Raw genomic sequence first — 22,304 nt, 5'->3', positions numbered from 1 at the left:
CAGCTCTTTAGAGCCAGCCAGGGTCTTGGGGAGAATGTGGCTGGGGCATCCTAGTCTGGATCAAGGAGAGGAGGGGGCTGCCCGTGCCCAGTGAGCGCTGAGCAGGTCCTTGAGGAGAAGACTGCAGAGGAGGAGTGAGTCCTAGCGTGGATACCAAGAGAGGCGAGAGGAACAGGCGCCCTTGCACCTTGGGGCCAAAGCAGAAGGGCCTGGCCAGAGTGGAGGATGGACAGAGGCAGGACAGGGACCTCTGGAGGCTGGTGCCTTCCTGCCAGGGCACTGGGAGCCCTGAGGACACAGCGATCAAACCTTCGTCCACAAAGGAAGAGCCAAGAGAACCCTGGGGACCAGGAGGGCCCCAGGAGGCCTTGGGGACTGGCCAGGCGGGTGGGGTGGGCCAGACTCACAGCTGTCCAGATGTGGGTAAGAGATAACTCTGTTTACTGGGCACCCAGTGGGAGCAGGGCGGGGGGGGGGAAGGGGCACCCAGGGCCAGTGGGGCGGGCAGATTAGGAGGCGGGGGCATGAGTCAGGGGTTTGCGAGCTGCCCCTGGGGTGCTGGTGCTGTCAGAACGAGTGGGAACGTAGCTGGTCGCAGAGGGCACCAGCGGCTGCAGGACTTCACCGAGGGACCCTGAGGCTCGTGAGCAGGTGGGCAGGGCAGGGAGGTGCTGGGGATGGTCCTTTGGTGCCTGCCCTGAGGGTTTCTGCAGGTGCCCAGCCTGAATCTATGCCCAGGTGGGCAAGGCTCCTGACCTCCAAGGGGATGCAGGTGGGTAAGGTGAGAATGTTACCAGGCGCATGTTGCCCCTAAGGGAACCTGAAAAGAGGAGGGTGGCAGGTGGCCAATGGTAGCAGTGGTGTGTGTGGCTCTGGCGTGTGTGTTGCGGGGGGTATCTGATGCCCTCCAGGTATGGGCCCTTGTCAGCTTGTTGGATCCCACAGGCTCAGATCTCGTCCACCTCAGACTCCTTCCTTCCTAATAGGGGTCCTCAGGCCACTCCATCTCCCACCTAGGAGGCAGGATGTCAGATGACACAGTCTCCCCTTTGGGACACTTCCAGGGGTCCACCTGGGGCACCTGGCTCCATGCCCAGTGTGGTCGGTATTGGAGGGAACTGCAGAGCCTCCTACCACGTGAGAATCTCAAAACGCTTAGCTCAGGCTAATTCCATGGGAACTGAGGGCAAATCAGAGGGGAAATGAAGATGGCAAGTCTGACTATAACCCCAGCAGCAGGGATAATGGCAGCAAACATTTTCATAGAGCTCCTTATATGCTAGGCACTATTCTAAGCCCCTTACAGATGTAAACTTCCTTAATGCTTACAACAGGTCTATGAGGTGGGCATCATTATTATCACTCCCATTTTACTCATGAGAAAACTGAGGCACAGAGAGTTGAAGTTACTTGCAGTTAGTAAACGGCAGGGCTGGGCTTTGAACCCAGGCAGTCCGACTGCAGAGTCCGTGACCTTAACCACTAACTCTAAACCAGCTAACAGCTGTTTTGTTGGAGGCAACTCAGCATAGTGCTTAGGGATGTGGCTGGAGTCAGGTAGTCCAGGCTGTAACCTGCCTCTGATACCTACCTGTTGGGTGGCTGAAGCAGGTAAATGTCTCTGAACCTCAGGTTTCACATCTGTAGAATGGACTAATGACATTACTCTTCTTCCTGTTAGAATCTCCAAACCACTTCACGAGTGCTTTGGGGATTCTAAGAGTTAAGGCATTAAGGTTCTTTGTGCAGTTCGGGCTGATTACACAAATGTGGTGCCACACCACTAGAAAGCTGTCCCTGTCATCTGGTCAACCCCCTTCCCCACTGTGTCTTCCCAGCTGTGCTATACCTTCTAGGTTCAGATGTCCCGCTCACCCTTATCTGGCCTGGCCCTGGCCAGCTAGCTAGCTGGCCAGGTGTTTGGTACACTTCCAAACTTGGAGCAGCGATCTGGGTCCAGGCCCTTATCAGTGCTAGGCAGCACAAGGCCTGCAGCTGGTTGGCCGGGCTGGCAGGTGGCAATCCGGGTCATGGGCGCGCCCTATAAGTCTCCAGCTGAGCTCAAGGCACCCCCTTTTCCCCCCTCTTCTTTCTCACTGATGTCTCAAAACCCTGGCAGGAAGGCACTCCCATTGTACAGATGGGGTGACTGAGGCCTACAGGCTAGAAGCTGCCCAAGGCCCTTCAGTCAGTCAGTGGAAGAGAGGCAGCCTGGACCTCTGGATTCTCCAGCTCTGAGGGCCCCTCTGACCGTTCCACTCCTCAGATGGGCAACCAAGGCCACAGTCCCAGCCCCACGGGCGGGACTTTTAGTACCTAAGGATTAGACACCCTGGAGACCACTCGGGATCTGAGGTCTAAGAAGGTACATGGGCAAGTCCAGAGAAGGAAGAAAGTGAATAAAGATGGAAGAGAAAGAGAGAGGAACTTTGGGAGAAGCAGAGAGGGAGGAGGAAAAAGAGAGAGAGAGAAGAGGTGGGTGATCAGGGTCCTCAGGAGCAAAGCCAAGCCCTGCAATAGGGACTACCCCATCCTCAGGTCCAGGACCCCTCCCCTGCACCCCGTCACTTGCCCCACCTGCCAAGGCAGGGGCCTCTCCCGTTCTCCAGTCTGGTGAGACCCAGTAATCCCCTCCCTAGCCCCATGACTGCAGGGTCACCCATTCCTCAGAAAGAAGGGTCTCTGCACATTCCTTTCCTTCTTTTCCCTTTTATTTCTTTGAGACGGAGTCATGATCTCAGCTCACTGCAACCTCTGCCTCCCTGGTTCAAGGGATTCTCCTGCCTCAGTCTCCCAAGTAGCTGGTATTACAGGCACGTGCCACCACGCCTGGCTAATTTTTGTGTTTTCAGTAGAGACGGGGTTCACCATGTTGGCCAGGCTCCCTACCCCATGCTCTCACGTGGCATTTTCCCACCTTGCTCAGCCCACCTGTGCAGCTCCATCCAGCCATGCCCCACACCTGGGCTCCCAGACCTTCAAACCTCACTTGTGCTTTTAGGCCACACCAGTGACCCCTCCTCCAGTGACTCCACCCACCGGGTGCCGCAAATGCATCCTGCTCTTCCTCCTGCCATACAGATCCTTGGCACTCAGCACATTCGGCCCCTGGGGTCCACATCACCTCAGAAGCACTGAGGCTGCCCTGTGTTCCCGTTTGCCTCCTTATTAGGGCTAGGAGCTTCCCCAGCGTAGGGATAGGCCTTGTTCAGCTCAGCACTCCCTCCCACCAGCCCCCAGTGCTCAGCACCCCCTCCCACCAGCCCCCAGTGCTCAGCACAATGCCAGGCACGGACTGGGAAACTTTGTTGAACCGACCCAATTCCCTGTCACCACAATGCCTTGTGCTGTAGTGGGTGAGGGGGGAAAGGAGTCCCCTCCACACCCAGTCTGGGGCCACCTTAGGTGCCCCCTGTCTTCCCCTTGGACCTGCCCTCACATTCCTGGGGAGGGCACACCTTTCTCTCTGCTAGGGACACAACTGAGAAAACTGAGACCCCGAACTCGGAGGCCTCTTGCCTGGGACCTAGTCATCCTGGCTCCCCAGTCCCAGAGCCCCAACCCTGCAATAGGGAGCCATTCTTACAGGCATTCGATAAATGTTTATTGAGCACCTACTATGTGACAGCCACTCTGCTAGGAGCAGGGAATTTTGTAGGGATTGAGACATACAGGGTCTTTGCACTCAGGTGGCTTCCCTTCCAAAAGCATTGTCAGACACTATGAACACAAATCAATCAAGAAACCATGCATTGGTTTTTTTGTTTTGTTTTGTTTTGTTTTTCTTCTGAGAGACTCTCACTCTGTCATCTAGGCTGGAGTGCAGTAGTGCCATCTCGGCTCACTGCAACCTCTGCCTCCCAGGCTTAGGCAATCCTCCCACCTCAGCCTCTCAAGTAGCTGGGACTACAGGTATGCATCACCACACTCAGCTAATTTTTGTATATTTGTAGACACGTGGTTTCACTATGTTGCCCAATTGGTCTCAGACTCCTGAGTTCAAGCAATCTGCCCACCTCAGCCTCCCAAAATGTTAGGATTACAGGTGTGAGCCACCATGCCCAACCAATAAACCATTTAAAAATTAGTCAGGATGGTGGTGTGTGCCTGTGGTCCCAGCTACTCTGGTGACTGAGGTGGGAGGATCACTTAAGTCCAGGAGTTTGAGGCTGCTGTGAGCTGTAATCATGCCACTGAATTCCAGCCTGGGTAACAGGGGGAGACCCGCTCTCAAAAAAAGAAAAAAGAGGAAAGAAATCAGCAGCCCAGACTGAGATAGTGAGACCCTGTTTTACACACAATTTTTTTTTTTTAATTAGCTGGGCACTGTGGCATGCCTATAATTCCAGTTACTCGGGAGGCTGAGTCAGGAGGATCCCCTGGGCCCAGGAGTTTAAGGTTGCAGTGAACTATGATCATAGCACTGCACTCTAAGCCTGGGTGACAGTGAGACTCTGTCTCAAAAAAGAAAAGAGAGAGAGACAGAGAGAAAGGAAGGAGGGAGGGAGGGAGGGAGGGAGGGAGGAAGGAAGGAAGGAAGGAAGGAAGGAAGGAAGGAAGGAAGGAAGGAAGGAAGGAAGCAAGGAAAAGAAACCAGAAGATGACAGATTGGGGGCCAGACGCCGTGGCTCACACCTGTAATCCCAGCACTTTGGGAGGCCGAGACGGGCTGATTACGAGGTCAGGAGATCAAGACCATCCTGGCTAACATGGTGAAACCCCATCTCTACTAAAAATACAAAAAAATTAACCGGGCATGGTGGCAGGTGCCTGTAGCCCCAGCTACTTGGGAGGCTGAGGCAGGAGAAAGGCGTGAACCCAGGAGGCAGAGCTTGCAGTGAGCCAAGATCACTCCAGTGCATTCCAGCCTGAGCAACAGAGTGAGACTCTGTCTCAAAAAAAAAAAAAAAAGGTGACAGAGTGACAGATTGGGTCAAGGTGGTGGTCAGGGAGGGCCTCTGAAGAGGAGACATTTGAGCTGAGATGTGAGAAGGGCTGAAGTGTTGTGGGGAGGGTGTCCGGGATATGGACAGCTGGATATGCAAAGGCCCTGGGACAGGAAAGGGCTTAGTGAGTTCTAGGAACCACAGGAGGCCAATAGGCTAGGTGGGGAGAGAGCAAGAGAGACGGAGTGCAAGATGGGGTCAGGGAAAGAAGCAGGACCACATCGTCCAGACCTGCGGACCACTCCCAAGGATGCTGCAGCCCATGCCCAGTGAGCAGCAGCTATTTCTGAGAGAAGAGCATGTGTTTAGAGCCCCTCAGGGGAGCTAAGCCCCCTGAAGAAGGGACCGGCATGTCCCCTGGCATTGGCTGAGTCCCAGGGATGGGTAAGAAAAGAAGCCACGTGAAGACTAGAGAATGAAGGAGGGAGATGGACCTGAGGGTCACCTGCCCATCTTCCCCAAACATCGTTCACTGGTGCCAGCCAGACTTACCTCTTCCCTGCACTGCCCCTCTCTCCTGGCCCCTGCTCACCTACCCTCACACCTGTAAATCCAGCTCGTTCACCCATTCCCTCCACACTTCCTTCCTCTGACTCTACCACCTCCAACACGTGGATCCCCTCCACCGACATGTGGCCTCCTCTGGAGGAGGACCAGGAGATCCTGGGATGCCCTGTGCCCCACTCAGCCTGTGCCCTCTGCTGCAGGGACCCGCGGTGCGGGTTATGCTGGGGGCTCGGATCACTGTGGACAACTGGACACTCAGGACCACGCCATGGAGGAGCTGCAGGTGGGTGTTCCCTGGCATCAGCAGCGCTCCCACCTGGAGGCTCTGGGGATCCCGGCCCTAGACTCCTATTTTCGTTGGGGGTGGAAGAGCCCCTCACAGCCCAGCCTCAATAGCCACTTCCCACAGGATGATTATGAAGACGTGTTGGAGGAGAATCTGGAGCTGGAGGAATATGAAGACCCAGGCGTCCTCAAGCCCCAGGTGGAGGAACCAGCAGGTAAGCCCCTCTCCCTCCCTCTGCTGGGAGCCCTAGACAGGGACAGGAGGGGCACTTGTTCTCTCCCCTTCTCCACAGTCCTCCTTCCAAGCCCCATGGGCCATTCTCCCCTCAATTCTGGCTGATTGAAGGATAAACAGAGTTTTGTTTGAAATGATCACAGGAGGTGACTGGGAGAGCAGGGGCAGTCACCCATCCAGTGCTCCTGCAATGTGAGAAGGGCGGGCAGCCCGTTTAGGACAAGGGCGTGAGCCCACATGCCATCTGTGCCCATCCAATGCCAGATTCCAGGCAAGAAACTGGGCTTGTTCTTGGGGAAACAGGTCCTGAGAAATGAGGGGCTTGTGGGGACCCTCCTGGGTGGAAAGACACCAGGAACCACCCTGCCTTCCCTGGTCTGTCCAAGGTTTTAGGTGGGGAGACCCAAGCAGGGCCTGTTTACTGTCAACAGGACTTAAGTGCTGGAGATTGGGATTAAAGTTAAGAGGCCCCTCTGGGAAATGAGGGCTGGGGGTGGGAGGGGCGGGAATATAAGGGGCTGACCCACCCTGGTGCCTGAGCTCAGTGAGACACTGCACTGATGCTGATGGGCTCACTGAGGCAGGTGGGAAAAGAGACTGGCCTCAGAGGTGGAAGGGGAGGGAGGAGGTCCTAGGAGGATCCTGAAAATTGCCACTCAGGGCTCTGCAGTCACCTTGGAAAGGTCCCTTCACTTCATCACTGCAGAGGGGCTAGGCCTCCCTGGCTGAGTCCCAGGGGTCCTCGACAAGGCTCAGATGGGGACCCCAAGGCTAGGCCCAGCACAGGTGTGGGGAGCCCCATTCTGCTGAGTGGCCAGTGTGGGATGGGGCACCAGAGGCCCAGCCCAGGGGCATTGGGAAGGAGGGGGCATCCGCCCATGCCTGGGTCTCTGAGGCTCACGGTGGATCATGAAGAGCCTCAGGTGGGGGACAGGCAGGTCAATACTAACCGACCTCCGGTTTTCAGCTCACGACACCGAGGCGACAGCCACAGACTACCACACCACATCGCACCCGGGTACCCATGAGGTGAGGACCCCAGCCTCCCCCGTTCTCTCCCATGCTGCCTTTGGGGTCCACCATTTGACCCGGGAAGAGAGGAGCAAAGGGATAGAGGCCGCTTCAGACTAGGGGAGACCCTGCAGTCGATAGAGGAGTGATGGTCCCAGGAAATAGGTGGGAGGGATGCCCCACTAACAGGGAGGCCTGGGCCCCCTTCCGGGAGCACCCTGAGCAGGGATAACCTGATTGACAAGGGCTGAGTCCCCAGGCCCTCAGGCCCTGACTGGTCTGTCGGGCCTCACTGGGGAAGCACAGAATTAAAGACTTGCTCTCCTCTGCCCAGGCCCCTCAGGTCTCCACTGAGCACTGAACTGTCTAGCTGGTTAGGAATTTGGGCCGGCCCTCAGCTATGGCCCTTGGAGCAACCACCTGGCCCCAAGGACATGTTGAGGCACAACCACGAACAATCTTAGAGGCTGGAGACTGACCCAATGACTCCAAAGTTCCCTTTAGCCTCAGCCCGCCAGGCCTCCGCTTCCACTCCTTTCCCTCCCCAGTGGCCTCTCCAGCATCCCTTTGGGTCAGAGTTCTCCAAATGCCTTTTGAAATGGGATGAGGGCCTGGCCAGGAAGTTGGGAGATAGGGGAATGGTGTAAGCCATATTTACGGACCCTTGAGCACAGGGATCCAAGCCTCACAAGCACAAGCCTCTCTCGAGAGCGGCTGAGCACCCACTATGCCCTGGACTATGCCTGACGGACTAACTCAGGCGCATGGGGCCACAGGTCTATGTGGAGCTACAGGAGCTGGTGATGGATGAAAAGAACCAGGAACTGAGATGGATGGAGGCGGCGCGCTGGGTGCGACTGGAGGAGAACCTGGGGGAGAACGGGGCCTGGGGCCGCCCGCACCTCTCTCACCTCACCTTCTGGAGCCTTCTACAGTTGCACAAAGTCTTCACCAAGGGTGAGCCTCCTGGGTCCTTCTGGGCCCCCTGCAGGTGAGACTTGTTGTGTAGGGCTATGGCCCAGCCTCCCAGCTCACTCCTCCACTGCCTGCAGGTACCGTCCTCCTGGACCTGCAAGAGACCTCCCTGGCTGGAGTGGCCAATCAACTGCTAGACAGGTTTATCTTTGAGGACCAGATCCGGCCTCAGGACCGAGAGGAGCTGCTCCGGGTCCTGCTGCTCAAACACAGGTGCCCCTGCCTGCCAGGGCCTGGATTCCATATTCAGTGGGCCCACTTCCCCAGCCCACTTGCCCAAAGTTCTCCCCAGGGATCCAGGTGGCCCTACCCTCACCAGGCAAAGGCTCACTTTCCTCCACTATGGCTCCCATCTCTGACACCTTGAAAGGGGTGGCCATGTCCTATGCTCAGAGTTGGGGGCTGCTGGTCCCCAGGAGGGCAGACCTAGAAGGCCCTTTTCTCTAGCCACTCTTTTGATCCTGCCTCGTCATTCCAGAGGCCACCCACTTACATCTACAAGGTACTTGAAGAGGAGGCTCTGATTCTCCTTCCATCCCAGGGTCTCTCTGGTCTGGTCTGGGAAGTCCCAGATGTCTACCCTTGATGTCTACCCCAGTCCCTTGATGTTGGCCCTTGATCCCTCCCACCACTGATAGCTCGGCCTGAACAGCTTACTCAGCCCGTGTCCCCTGTACGTCCTGCAGCCATGCCGGAGAGCTGGAGGCCCTGGGGGGTGTGAAGCCTGCGGTCCTGACGCGCTCTGGGGAGCCTCTGCTCTCTCAACACTCCTCACTGGGGACACAGCTCTTCTGTGAGCAGGTGCGTCAGTCACACGGTCAGGGCCAGGGTAGGGCACGGAAAGAGCTTCCTCAAACGCCAGCAGGGGTCCTGAAAAACCCACCACAAGCAGGGGACCAGAAGCACTCCTGCAACTGGGGTGTGCCAGGACAGTTGGGAAGCCCCCAACCTGAACATGTTTGGAAGTGAGAATGGGAAGGGGAGGAAAGGGTGGATGCTCAGGTCTCTCCGGTCAGAGTGGCCCAAGGACTCCTGTCACCACCCTCCTTCCCACAGGGAGATGGGGGCACAGAAGGACACTCACCATCTGGAATTCTGGAAAAGATTCCCCCGGATTCAGAGGCCACGCTGGTGCTAGTGGGTAAGAACAGGCGTCTCTACCCTCAGCCCTCCACTCCCCTTGTGTCCTGGTTCAGCCTGTCTTTCCCTCAGCCTGGACCCCCGCAGCCCCATCTCTTCAGCACACCCACCCTGGGCTCCTCGGCCTGGCCTGATCTTCTGGTCCCCTAACAGGCCGAGCCGCCTTCCTGGAGCAGCCAGTGCTGGGCTTCGTGAGGCTGCAGGAGGCAGCCGAGCTGGAGGCAGTGGAGCAGCCCGTGCCTGTGCGCTTCCTCTTTGTATTGCTGGGACCTGACGACCCCCGCATGGATTGCACGCAGCTCGGCCGGGCCGCTGCCACCCTCATGTCAGAGAGGGTGAGGAAGGGCTGGAGAGGGCTGGGCTGGAGGAGCTTGGGAGCTGGGTGGTGGCTGAGGCCCACTCTCCAACCTGGCCTGGGTTACTTTAGATTCACTGGTTTGACCCATTCAGCTGCTGCTGTGCTACCTGACGGGGGCAGTCGGGTGTGTGCAGTGTGGCCCAGCTCTGCCTGCTCTGGCCTGGTGTCATCTGGTTGGCTTTGGCCTGGCTTAGTCTAGTCCAGCCCGCTCTGACCTGGTTCCACCTGGTCAGGTCTGGCTTGGTCGGGCTTAGTTAGCTCTAGTTTCGTCTAGTCTGCTTAACCCACCAGGTTAGCTTTAGTTCCTTCTCCTTTCCCCACCCGGGGCCCATGTCTGTCTCCCCAGAGCCCTTTCTTAGTAGAGAGAAGGGGTGGGAGTGGGCAGGAAAAGCAGTTCCTGGCAATGGGAGCTGCTGCCTGAGGGGGTTCTGGTCCCTGGAGGCCCTGACTTCAGACTCCTGGGTCCTTTCCCTCCGCAGGTCCAGACAGCCCTGACCCTGTCTCCTACCCCTAGGTGTTCCGTATAGATGCCTACATGGCTCAGAGCCGAGAGGAGCTGCTGCACTCCCTGAAGGGCTTCCTGGACTGCAGCCTAGTGCTGCCTCCCACTGATGCCCCCTCCGAGCAGGCACTGCTCAGTCTGGTGCCTGTGCAGAGGGAGCTGCTTCGAAGACGCTACCAGCCCAGCCCTGCCAAGCCAGACTCCAGCTTCTACAAGGGCCTAGGTACCTGCCCTTCCCAGCCGAGGCTTTTTGTGCCCCCACCGACTCCCAGACACCTCAGCATAGCCTCTATCTCCCATCACATGTCCCCCTCTCACCGCTCCCTATGCCCACATTTCCCAGCATTCTTGGCTACCCCATTCCCATCAGACAATCTCCCCTACACCCTCCAGTCCCCTTTCCCCTCACCTCCTCCAGCTGCTCCTTCTGACCATGCTCTTATCCTCCACCACAGACTTAAATGGGGGCCTAGGGGGTCCCAGGGGCCCAGACGATCCTCTGCAGCAGACAGGCCAGCTCTTCGGGGGCCTGGTGCGTGACATCCGGCGCCGCTACCCCTATTACCTGAGTGACATCACAGATGCGTTCAGCCCCCAGGTCCTGGCTGCTGTCATCTTCATCTACTTTGCTGCCCTGTCACCCGCCATCACATTCGGTGGCCTCCTGGGTCAGTGCCAATACCTGTCTCCCTAACTCTCGCCTCTGATCCTCTGGCCTCTGTCTTAGCCCCAACTTCTGACTTTTTCTGACCCTCCAGACCCCTGCATCAGCCTGCCCATGACTTGCTCTATGGGCCCCTGGGAAAGATCTTCTGACCTTGAGCCCACTGTGACCTCTACCCACAGGAGAAAAGACGGGGAACCAGATGGGAGTGTCGGAGCTGCTGATCTCCACGGCAGTGCAGGGCATTCTCTTCGCCCTCCTGGGGGCTCAGCCCCTGCTTGTGGTTGGCTTCTCAGGACCCCTGCTGGTGTTTGAAGAAGCCTTCTTCTCGGTAGCTCTGTCCTTGCCCCACTGACCTGACCCTGTCATGTCCCCCGCCCCACCTGCCTGATGCACGGTGCCTTGCCCCAAGGCCCTCTTTGTCTGACCGAATTCTTCTGACCACCCTGCAGTTCTGTGAGAGCAACGGTCTAGAGTACATCGTGGGCCGTGTGTGGATCGGCTTCTGGCTCATCCTGCTGGTGGTGCTGGTGGTGGCCTTCGAGGGTAGCTTCCTGGTCCGCTTCATCTCCCGCTATACCCAGGAGATCTTCTCCTTCCTCATCTCCCTCATCTTCATCTATGAGACCTTCTCCAAGCTGATCAAGGTGGGGGCTTATGGGGATATTACTGCACACGGGAGGTTGTGTATAAGACCGAGACCCTGACTGGGCGCGAGGGTTCACGCCTATAATCCCAGAACTTTGGGAGGCTGAGGTGGGTGGATCACCCGAGGGCAGGAGTTCAAGACCAGCCTGGCCAACATAGTGAAACCCCATCTCTATTAAAAATGCAAAAATCAGCCAGGTGTGGTGGCATGCACCTGTAATCCCAGCTACTCGGGAGGCTGAGGCAGGAGAATCGCTTGAACCCGGGAGGTGGACGTTGCAGCGAGCCGAGATTGGGCCACTGCACTCCAGCCTGGGCAACAGAGCAAAACTCTGTCTCAAGAAAAAAAAAAAAAAGACTGAGCCATTGTGTCCTTGCACATGTGTCTGTGCAGCATTTGTGTAGCTTTGCTTTCACCTGTGTACACAACCATGTGACTGTGCATATGACTGCAGCAACATATGTGTCTGTGCCTGTGTAGTCACACATCTGCGGACTGTGCAGCTGTGTTGACTGTGACCACGTATGTGTTGGCACCTGCTGCTGCCTGTGGCAAGCATTCTTGCTGAGGCATGAGAGGGTGCCTCTGTGTGCACATGTCCAGTTCATGACCACACATGATGTGAGCAATGGGTAAGTATGGGCGTGACACTGAGCATGTGAAAGTGCATGCACAGTGAGAACAGGGGGGACTCTGGAGCCTCTGAAGTCCCCCACTCTCTCCCCTGCACTTGTCCTCAAGAGCTGCAGGGCTTGTGGATAGAGTGCCCACCCACCTTGGCTTGCCTCCTGTCATCTTAAGCTCTGCTTGCATCTGCACCTGCATTTTATATGGAAGAAAGGTGGGCCCTATGTGTTGTCCCCTGATTCTGTCGGATGGAGAGTCTTTCTGTGTCTAGGTCTTTTAACCCCTTGTTGGAAACTTCCCTGACCCTTGTTTCCTGACCTCCAGCCTTCTCATGTCTCCCAGGTCCTGGGTGTGCATGTGTGCTCACACACACATGCATTGCCTTCCATGGCCCTCCCTGCCCAAACCTGGGCGTCTTCATTCCTGTAAACCAAGCTGTAGAATCCCATTTATCCTCTGTTTCCATGTCAATTGAGGGAGAAGATAGATGGATGGATAGATGAATAGATGGATAATGGATGGATGCATGGATGAATGGCTGGATAAATGGGTGGATGGATAGATGATAGGTAGGTGGATGGATGGGTAGATGGATAATGAATGGATGGATGAATAATCAATGGAAGATCAATGAATAATGGATGGATGAATGATGAATGGGTGGATAAATGGATGGATGATGAATTAATAGATGACTGGATGCATGGATGGTAGTGCTGGGTAGAGTTAGCTGGTGGTACTTTCCAGCCCAAGCCAAGGGTGGGAGGGAAAAGAATGCCTTGGTTTTCTGCTGCAGATCTTCCAGGACCACCCACTACAGAAGACTTATGACCACAATGTGTTGATGGTGCCCAAACCTCAGGGCCCCCTGCCCAACACAGCCCTCCTCTCCCTTGTGCTCATGGCTGGTACTTTCTTCTTTGCCGTGATGCTGCGCAAGTTCAAGAACAGCTCCTACTTCCCTGGCAAGGTCAGCACACCCTCCTCACCTGTCCTTACCAACACTGCCCTATCCCAGCCCAAAGCCCCCCACTCCAAATTCCCCAGTGCCCTTAGCTTCCCTTCTTTTTCAGATTCCCATTCCCAATTCCAACCTCCCCTGACCCCATCCTTACCTAGGGTTTCACTGAGGGCAAGCCCCTCCCACTTTTGTGGCATGCCCAGCCTGAGAACTGCTGAGAGAAAAAGAAAGGAGGCAGACATAGCTGAGGTGCAGGACAGGGCATTAGATGCTGATGGATCCCCTGGAAGAGTAGGCCCCCTGGGTGAATATAGGGCAAGAGGGTGGCAGGAGGTGGGGAGTGATTGGGCACTGACCACTGGTCCTTTCACCTGTCCCCAGCTTCGTCGGGTCATCGGGGACTTTGGGGTCCCCATCTCCATCCTGATCATGGTCCTGGTGGATTTCTTCATTGAGGAAACCTACACCCAGGTGACCCCTCCTCCCACCCCTCAGACCATGATACCCCCCAGGTCCTCATTTCCACCCCCTAGCATGCCCCTTCCCTAGAAAAGCTTTCCCCAACCTGAAGCCAGCTGGGACTACCTCTATCCCATCCATGCCTCCTCTGGGAGTCCCTTGTGCTTCTCACAGCCCCAGAGGACCCCTGTGGCCAAAGCAAGGGGCTGGGCCAGGTTTCTACCTTCATTCCTTAACCCAGAGCAGTAGGAATAGGTATTCTTTGGAGTCAAGCAGATCTAGGCATGAATCCCAGCTCTGCCATCAAATAGCTGTGTGATGTGGGGCAAGCTACATAACCTCTCTGATTCTCTTTCCTCATCGATAAAGTGGGGAACGAGCAGATGGATGTAAAGGGATTAGTGTAATGATTAGGTACAGAACAAGTGCTCAATATAAGTAAGTTCCCGAGTGCTGCCAACCTAACTGCCCGACCCCCAGGACCCGACCCTGGCTCCTCCTGCTCCCACCCTTCCCCATCCTCCTGCCCTTGGCATTCCTACCTGCTACCCCCTCCCACAGAAACTCTCAGTGCCTGATGGCTTCAAGGTGTCCAACTCCTCAGCCCGGGGCTGGATCATCCACCCACTGGGCTTGCATTCCCACTTTCCCATCTGGATGATGTTTGCCTCCGCCCTGCCTGCTCTGCTGGTCTTCATCCTCATATTCCTGGAGTCTCAGATCACCACGTGAGAGACAGGGTGGGGGCTGGGCCTGGGAGGGTGGGGGGCAGGGACCTTTCCCTGGCATTCTCCCAGGCAGGCAAGAGACCCAGGACTGCAAGCTAGTCCCTGTGGGTGTGTGGCCCTCCCGACTAGCAGGAATAGTGAAAAGCCAGGGGCAGTTCCAGGTTTTGTGGGACCTGCGGTTGTATAATTTGGAGAGCTCTTTTTAAGAAAAAAAAAATATGTGGCCGGGCACAGTGGCTCACGCCTGTAATCTCAGCACTTTGGGAGGTCGAGGCAGGCGGATCACCTGAGGTCAAGAGTTTGAGACCAGCTTGGCTAACACGGTGAAACCCTGTTTCTACTAAAAATACAAAAAAATTAGCCAGGCATGAGCCTATAATCCCAGCTACTCGGGAGGCTGAGGCAGGAGAATCGCTTGAACCCGGGAGGCAGAGGTTGCAGTGAGCCAAGATCTCACCATTGCACTCCAACTTGGGCAACGAGAGTGAAACTTCATCTCAAAAAAAAAAAAAACGCTAGGTGAAGTGGCTCACATCTATAATCGTAGCACTTTGGGAGGCCAAGACAGGGGGATCACGAAGTCAGTAGTTTGAGACCAGCCTGGCTAATGTGGTGAAACCCCATTTCTACTAAAAATACAAAAATTAGCTGGGTGTGGTGGTACGTGCCTGTAGTCCCAGCACCTCGGGAGGCTGAAACAGGAGAATCATTTGAACCCGGGAGGCGGAGGTTGCAGTGAGCCAAGATCGCACCACTGCACTCCAGCCTGGGTGACAGAGCAAGACTCTAGAAAAAGAAAGAAAGGCCGGGCGCGGTGGCTCACGCCTGTAATCCCAGCACTTTGGGAGGCCGAGGCGGGCGGATCACGAGGTCAGGAGATCGAGACCATCCTGGCTAACACGGTGAAACCCCGTCTCTACTAAAAATGCAAAAAATTAGCCGGGTGAGGCGGCGGGCGCCTGTAGTCCCAGCTACTCGGGAGGCTGAGGCAGGAGAATGGCGTGAACCCGGCAGGCGGAGCTTGCAGTGAGCCGAGATCGCGCCACTGCACTCCAGCCTGGGCGACTAAGCGAGACTCTGCCTCAAAAAAAAAAAGAAAAAGAAAGAAAAAGAAAAAAAATGCAAAGTGACAACTATAAAGTTAGGTGCTGGATCTTGGAGAGGCGGGTACAAGCAAAGCTCCCTGAAGCTGAAGCTTCATTGCCTGCGAATCAGCCTTGAATGTTGTGAAGACATTTCTGCTCTTAAGAGTCTGGATTTTCAAGATGGGGCGGGAGGGAGGGGAGCAAGGAACTCAGAGAGGGAGGGGCACAGAAGACAAAACTGAGCTACAAGGACACCAAATATGGAGAAGGAAGGGTAGGTGGAGGAGGCAGGGGAGAACCCTGCTTACCCCTCGCCTTCCCCTACCGCAGGCTGATTGTCAGCAAACCCGAGCGCAAGATGGTCAAGGGCTCCGGCTTCCACCTGGACCTGCTACTGGTAGTGGGCATGGGCGGGGTGGCTGCCCTCTTTGGGATGCCCTGGCTCAGTGCCACCACTGTGCGTTCCGTCACCCATGCCAACGCCCTCACTGTCATGGGCAAAGCCAGCACCCCAGGGGCTGCAGCCCAGATCCAGGAGGTCAAAGAGCAGCGGATCAGTGGACTCCTGGTCTCTGTGCTTGTGGGTGAGTGAAAGCTGGGTCGGGTCTCCACCATCCTCCTGCCCCCCACCCCCGGCCCCTTCCCCTACCCCTTCAGACCCAGCACCTCCTCCAGCCTCTCCCATCCTGCACCACTTCCCCACATCTCCCCAGCATCCCCTACTCACACGAGGGGATCCTGGAGGAAAGGCCAAGGCACTGGGCTGGGCGTCTGAGCAGGGAGGAAGGGGGCTTCACTCCCGAGGCCTTCTCCAGACCAGACCCCACCTTCTGACTTATCCAACAGAAGTCCAGTGAACCGTGGGTTCTAGCCCTGCCCTGCTGCTAACCCAGTGTTCCTCCTTGTCTCTGGGTCTCAGTTTCCCTGTCTGCACAGTTGGAGGGTTCATCAGATGTCCCCAAGTTCTCTTCCAGCTCAGCTGCTCCATGACTGATACAAGGGGCGGTGCTCCAGGCATAGTCTAGGGATGTGGGGGTGAAGAAAGAAGGGTCACTGGGGTTGATTTCAGTTCTGGAGCAGCCAAGAGTCGAGCTGGCTTCAGTGCGGGCAGTGCCATGGTTGCAGATGGAGAGGTCAGGGAAAATTCTTAAAGGAGGCAAAGTTGATGGTACTGTGGACTGGGGTGAGGAGAAAGGTGTGTGTCTTTGACCTCTGTGACCCTCATTAGGTTAAGGGAGCGGGCTTAAGTCAGGCAGGCAGGACTTTGACTGCCTGCCAGCTGTGTGGCCTTAGGCAGGTTGTTTACCTCTCTGAGCCTGTTTCCTCATCTGTAAAATTGGAGTAATACCTATAAAAAGGACTGATAGAGGCTGGGGGTGGTGGCTCATGCCTGTAATCCCAGCACTTTCAGAGGCTGAGGCAGGTGGGTCACCTGAGGTCAGGAGTTGGAGACCACCCTGTCTAACATGGTGAAACCATGTCTCTACTGAAATTACAAAATTAGCCAGGCGTGGTGGTGCACGCTTGTAATCCCAGCTACTTGGGAGGCTGAGGCAGGAGAATTGCTTGAACCAGGGAGGCGGAGGTTGGAGTGAGCTGAGATTGCGCCACTGCACTCCAGCCTGGGCGACAGAACCAGACTCCGTCTAAAAAAAAAAGACTCATAGGAATGGTTCCAGACCAGGCATGGGATCCCAACACTTTGGGAGGCCAAGGCAGGACAATCACTTGAGCCCAAGAGTTCAAGACTAGCCTGGGCAACAAAGTGAGACCTTGTCTCTACTAAAAATTAAAAAAAAAAAAAAAAATGAGCCAGGTGTGGTAGTGTGTGTCTGTAGTCCCAGCAACTAGGGAGACTGAGGAGGCGGGAGGATCACTTGAGACCAAATGAGGTCAAGTCTGTTGTGAGCCGAGATCACACCACTGTACTCCGACCTGGATGACAGAGCAAGACCCTGTCTCAAAAAAAAAAAAAAAAAAAAAAGAAAAGAAAAAGAAAAAAAAAACGGCTCCATATGGTGCCTGTGTTTTATTCCCAGCCCCAGATAGGGGCCTGACCCCCACTGGTGCCAGTGTGGGCCTTGGGCACCTGACTGAGAGTAAAGTGCTCCTGCCAGGCTCAACTACTCTCATGGAGCCCATCCTGTCCCGCATCCCCCTGGCTGTACTGTTTGGCATCTTCCTCTACATGGGGGTCACATCGCTCATTGGCATCCAGCTTTTTGACCGCATCTTACTTCTGCTCAAGCCACCCAAGTACCACCCAGATGTGCCCTACGTCAAGCGGGTACAGGACCCTCTTCTGGCTGCCCAGCCTGGGGTGGTGGAGGGTGCTGGGGCATGATAGGCACTGACCCCAGCCTCCCCCTGCAGGTGAAGACCTGGCGCATGCACTTGTTCACGGGCATCCAGATCATCTGCCTGGCAGTGCTGTGGGTGGTGAAGTCCACGCCGGCCTCCCTGGCCCTGCCCTTCGTCCTCATCCTCACTGTGCCGCTGCGGCGTGTCCTGCTGCCGCTCATCTTCAGGAACCTGGAGCTTCAGTGTGTGAGTGGCTGCCTGGGCCTGGGGCACAAGAGCTGGGAGCATGTAAAGATGCATCTCAGAACTAGGGCAGGCAGGACAGCATCATGGGTAAAGTCTGGGGCTAGGGCTGGTGTCCAGGTTCTGGCCTGCCATGTCCTAGTATATGATCTGGAGTACAAGGCCTCGTTTCTCTGTGCCTTCATTTTGCTCACCTGTAAAGGAGGGGAATGATGGTACGGCTGGGGAGAGTGTCAAGAGGCAGACAGGGTGTGCTGGGTGTGAGCTGGACCCCTGAGCAGCAAGTCCTGCTGTCTTCCAAGTCATTAGGGACAGAGCTACTCCTCTAATAGGATTTTTCCACAGTGTGACTCAGGTCACTGTGGGGCTGCCCTGGTGAAGGGGTCCCCTGCTCATCCTCTGCAGGCCCTCCCCTGCCAGGGTCCACATCCCCAGCGTTGCCTCCCACTTTGACAACTACTCATTTAGGCCAGTCCTAGTGGCTGGGGTGATAAAACAGGACTGGCCCAAGGTTCAAGACAGCCAGACACTCTCCTAACTCCAGAGATGCCTCTCGTGCCTGGGGAGGGCTCTTCTGGACCCAGAGTCTCTCACCCTGTCTCTGTCCTGTCCCTCCCCTCCAGCTGGATGCTGATGATGCCAAAGCAACCTTTGATGAGGAGGAAGGTCGGGATGTATACAACGAAGTGGCGATGCCTGTGTGAGGGGCGGGTCTAGGCCCTAGACCCTCCCCCACCATTCCACGTCCCCACATTCCCAGGAAAAGCAGAAGTTCATGGGCACCTCATGGACTCCAGGCTCCTCCTGGAGCAGCAGCTGAGGTCCCAGGGCTGTGGGCGGGGAAGGAAGGGGTGTCCAGGAGACCTTCCACAAAGGGTAGCCTGGCTTTTCTGGCTGGAGACGGCCGACAGGGCCCACATTAGGGGTTTTGCTCCACAGTCCCTTCTGTTGCCACACTTTCACTGGGGACCCTGTGCTGGAAGACTTATCTCTCAGCCCTCCCTCTTCTCAGCTCAGGCAGGGGTAGAAGCAAAGGCAGGAGGTGGGTAGGCAGGTGGGGTGCTTGCTGTGTGACCTTGGGCAAGTCCCTTGACCTTTCCGGCCTATACTTCCTTTTCTGTAAGATGGGTATATAGATGATAATACCCACATTACAGGATGGTTACTGAGGACCAAAGATACATGTAAAACAGGGCTTTGTAAACTCCACAAGGACTGTTCTACAGCAGTCATCATTTGTCTTTGAACATACCCAAGGTCCCATAGCTGGGATTTGAACTGGGCCGTGCAGCTGGAATTTGAACCAGGCCTTCTGACTTCGAGGTCTGAGCTCTGTCCTCTGTCAGTCATGTGTCCACCTTCCGCTCCCCTGTGACTCCTCCCTTCCCCACTCTGCTCCCAGCCCCTACCTTGAGACCCTCTTCTCTGGGCCCACAGAGAGGCATCCTGGCAAGGGCAAGGTACAGGTGAGGATGATCCAGGGATCGGGCCTGGGACTCAGGTCCCCTGTGTTTGGTTCCTCCCTCCAAACACTCATGAGTTCACTCATTCATTCATTCCACCACATTTACTGAGGGCCCCGGAGTCAGTGGACTCCAAGGGGACTGAGACAAGCCCTGCCCTGGGGTGGGGGTGGGGGGCAAGGTACAGTCAATACTAGGTTTGGATAGGGAGTTGGGGAGGGTGGGAAGGTAGAGGTGGGACAGGGATGGGGTTTGTAATTTATTAATTGTGTATTTTCTAAGAGTTTTCATCCTACTTTGGCTTCACACACAGCTCCAGGCCCCTCATTTGAGACCCACTATCCCCAACCCCATCTAGATTGAATCTTGGGGAGAACCCAGATCTGACCAATTGGGGTAGGAGACAGCAGGCTCTCCAGAACATGGGCAAATTTATTTTTTTATAAAACAAAAAGATAAAAAGAGTTGAAACACGTGGAAGTGGTGAGAGACGGGGAAACAGAATCAGGGAGTGGTAGAAAAGAAAGGAGGTAGACTGGCGCAGTGGCTCATGTTTATAATCCCAGCACTTTGGGAGGCCAAGGTAGGTGGGTCGTTTGAAGTCAGGAGTTCCAGACCAGCCTGGCCAACATGGTGAAACCCCGTTTCTACTAAAAATACAAAAATTAGCCGGGTGTCATGACAGGCACCTGTAATCCCAGCTACTCGGGAGGCTGAGGCAAGAGAATCACCTGAACCTAGGAGGCAGAGGTTGCAGTGAGCCAAGATTGTACCACTGCACTCCAGCCTGGGCAACAGAGCAAGACCTTGTCTCAGAAAAAAAAAAAAAACAGAAGGAAACATCAGCCTTCAGCCTTGGGGCCACAGACTCAACATGTGTGTGTGATGGGGCTCTAGCCCGACATAGGGGATCATTATTTATGCCTCCCAGGCTAGCTCAGTCCATGGGGGGCTCTCCAGCTGTCCCTGAAAGCTGACACCCACCTTTCACCACTTCACTATGCTACAGTTCAGTTTTCTCATCTGTAAAATGGGGATGATAATGGTACCTACCTTGCAGGGTTGTTATAAGGATTAAAGGAGACAGTGCAAGAAAAGGCTTTGGTTGGTGAAGAGCCCAACCTCAGAGGGGAGCTGCTGGGATCTTTATCTTGATTGGGATGTCCCTGTCTCCCCCTCCCCTTGCTCCCTGAACATGACCAAGAAAAGTGAAAAACAGAAGTTATTCACTCGGCTGCACCCTTCCCCTTGATGCCTGGGAGTAGGTTTTGCCAATAAATGTATCTGGGTTGGAGTGGCTGCCTTGCCTGAATTTCCCTTCCCAGAGGCGGGGGTTCCAGGGGTCTTGGCTGAACTCGGTGGGCATGGTGTGTGTGGCACAGGCCTGGCACAGGGCTGCATCTGTGTGGCAAGGGGAGCCAGGCTGAAGCGTGACCGTGAGCCCTAGGGTGGGAGGCCAGCCCCCAGAGAGTGGCTAGGGATCAAGAGATGAGATTATGCTCTGAGACTCCTTCCTCTCTCAAATAAGCAAGACCTGTGGGGGTGGGAGGAGGGGCTGTAAGGGGACCTTGCCCCCTGCCCATTGTACTTGTGAGCCCCCAATTCCCTTTAGAACAGTGGGCCCCTTACCAGGAAGCTGGACAACCCCTTTGACAGAGATGACCAGAGAAGGAAACAGAGGCCCAGAGAGGGCACATGGCCACACAGGCACAGGGTCTCCTGGCCAGCTTTCTGCTTACCCTCACCCTGGTCCCCTACCCCCAATCACTTCCAGCAATTCTAGGGTGCTGTTGGGCTAGATGTCCCTCACTCCGGGAGAGGAGGGTGCCGGGACTGGATATCTGCCCTCCCCAGACTTCCAATGAGAGGTCAGTGCAGGGCTGGGCCACCTGGCTTCCTGCCCTGGATCTATATTTACTGTCTATCCCCAGCTGACCCCTCCCAGGCTGGCCAGGGCAGCTGCCAAAGGGCCAGAGAGCTAACTCTGCCAGCGGAGAGCCGTCCCAGCGTCCACCTCCCACACATAGCAGCTGCAGATCCCCACAGCACTGGCCCTGTCCCCAGGGCTCGCCAGACCCCCCATTCCCCACCTGCATGTACCCAGAAGTCAGGCTATGAGACAAGCTTGCAGAGAGCTCAGGCCTCAGGCATCCCCAGGCCTCTTCCACAGGCTGGCTGTGCAGCCTGGGACAAGCCAGTCCCCTCTCTGGGCCTCCATTTTCTGCTGGGCTAATTCTTTCTGGCAGATCCTTTCCATCGCCTGGAGAAGGATCCTTTCCATCCTTTTCCAGTTTATCATATCTGGACTTCGGGAAATAAACGCTGCCTCAATTTGGAAGACCACTTCCTGCTCCTGCCAAGGGTTAAGCATGTTTTTAATTGCAATTCTGAAACAGTACGTGGAGCTCGGGCAGCAGGGGAGGCTGGGACCCTGGCCAGAATCCATAGGGCATTGCTACTCAGTGGGGCTCTGGGACCAGCAGCAGTGCCATTTCTAGGGAGCTTGCCAGTAATCCAGGAGCTCAGGCCCTGCCCCAGAATTGAGAAATAAGAATCTGCATTTTAACCAGATCCCCAGGTGATGTCCAGCACAGGAAGCTGGGCCTTAAGAACAGATAGCCAGGGAGCAGGGCGAGGGTGTGCAGACCTCATGCTTCTGCTTGTCCATCCCACTCCTCCCACCCTTAGAGAAGATTCGGAGGCCTTCTTGAGGGAGTAGAGGGGCCTGGGGTGGGGGCGGGGTATCAGGGCAAAGAGAGAGCAGCTGGATCACAGTCTGCCTAATCCCCCTTGTACTGCACCTCAGACCCCAAACAGCTTGGGCCAGGAAGGCGTTAGGGAAATGTGGGGGACACAGGAATCCCCCCAGACTGACTTCCTGCCTGGCTGGAGGCCTCACACTACCCCAATTTCCTGTACCTCACATGATCTCCCATCCCCCAACACACACACACACACAGACATGCACACACACACACACACACACACACACACACACACACAGAGTCTCTGGGTTTTTTGGGGAGTTTTTTTTGGTTTTGTTTTGTTTTGTTTTGTTTTGTTTTGAGATGGAGTTTCGCTCTTGTGGCCCAGGCTGGAGTGCAGCGGCATGATCTCAGCTCACTACAACCTCCACCTCCCGGGTTCAAGCAATTCTCCTGCCTC

The 22,304-nt window shown here is 55.8% G+C and overlaps 1 protein-coding gene across 1 annotated transcript; it reads left to right on the top strand.

The window, feature by feature from the left end:
• Nucleotides 1–543: 543 nt before the first annotated feature.
• SLC4A1 (solute carrier family 4 member 1 (Diego blood group)) lies at nt 544–20,438 on the top strand. Its single transcript, XM_021929278.2, has 20 exons — nt 544–651; nt 5,654–5,736; nt 5,863–5,953; nt 6,941–7,002; nt 7,761–7,941; nt 8,037–8,172; nt 8,646–8,760; nt 9,016–9,100; nt 9,253–9,434; nt 9,972–10,182; nt 10,415–10,627; nt 10,806–10,954; nt 11,076–11,270; nt 12,696–12,869; nt 13,242–13,331; nt 13,881–14,047; nt 15,463–15,716; nt 17,250–17,419; nt 17,506–17,679; nt 18,300–20,438. The coding sequence occupies exons 2-20, from the start codon at nt 5,722–5,724 to the stop codon at nt 18,378–18,380; spliced, it is 2,745 nt and encodes a 914-aa protein (XP_021784970.2). The 5' UTR covers nt 544–651; nt 5,654–5,721; the 3' UTR covers nt 18,381–20,438.
• The last annotated feature ends 1,866 nt before the right edge of the window (nt 20,439–22,304 follow it).

This window comes from Papio anubis, chromosome 17 (genome assembly GCF_008728515.1).
Source record: "Papio anubis isolate 15944 chromosome 17, Panubis1.0, whole genome shotgun sequence".
Classification (NCBI taxonomy): Eukaryota; Metazoa; Chordata; class Mammalia; order Primates; family Cercopithecidae; genus Papio; species Papio anubis.
The sequence above is the reverse complement of the archived record's forward strand: the minus strand, read 5'-3'. Positions and strand labels throughout refer to the sequence as shown.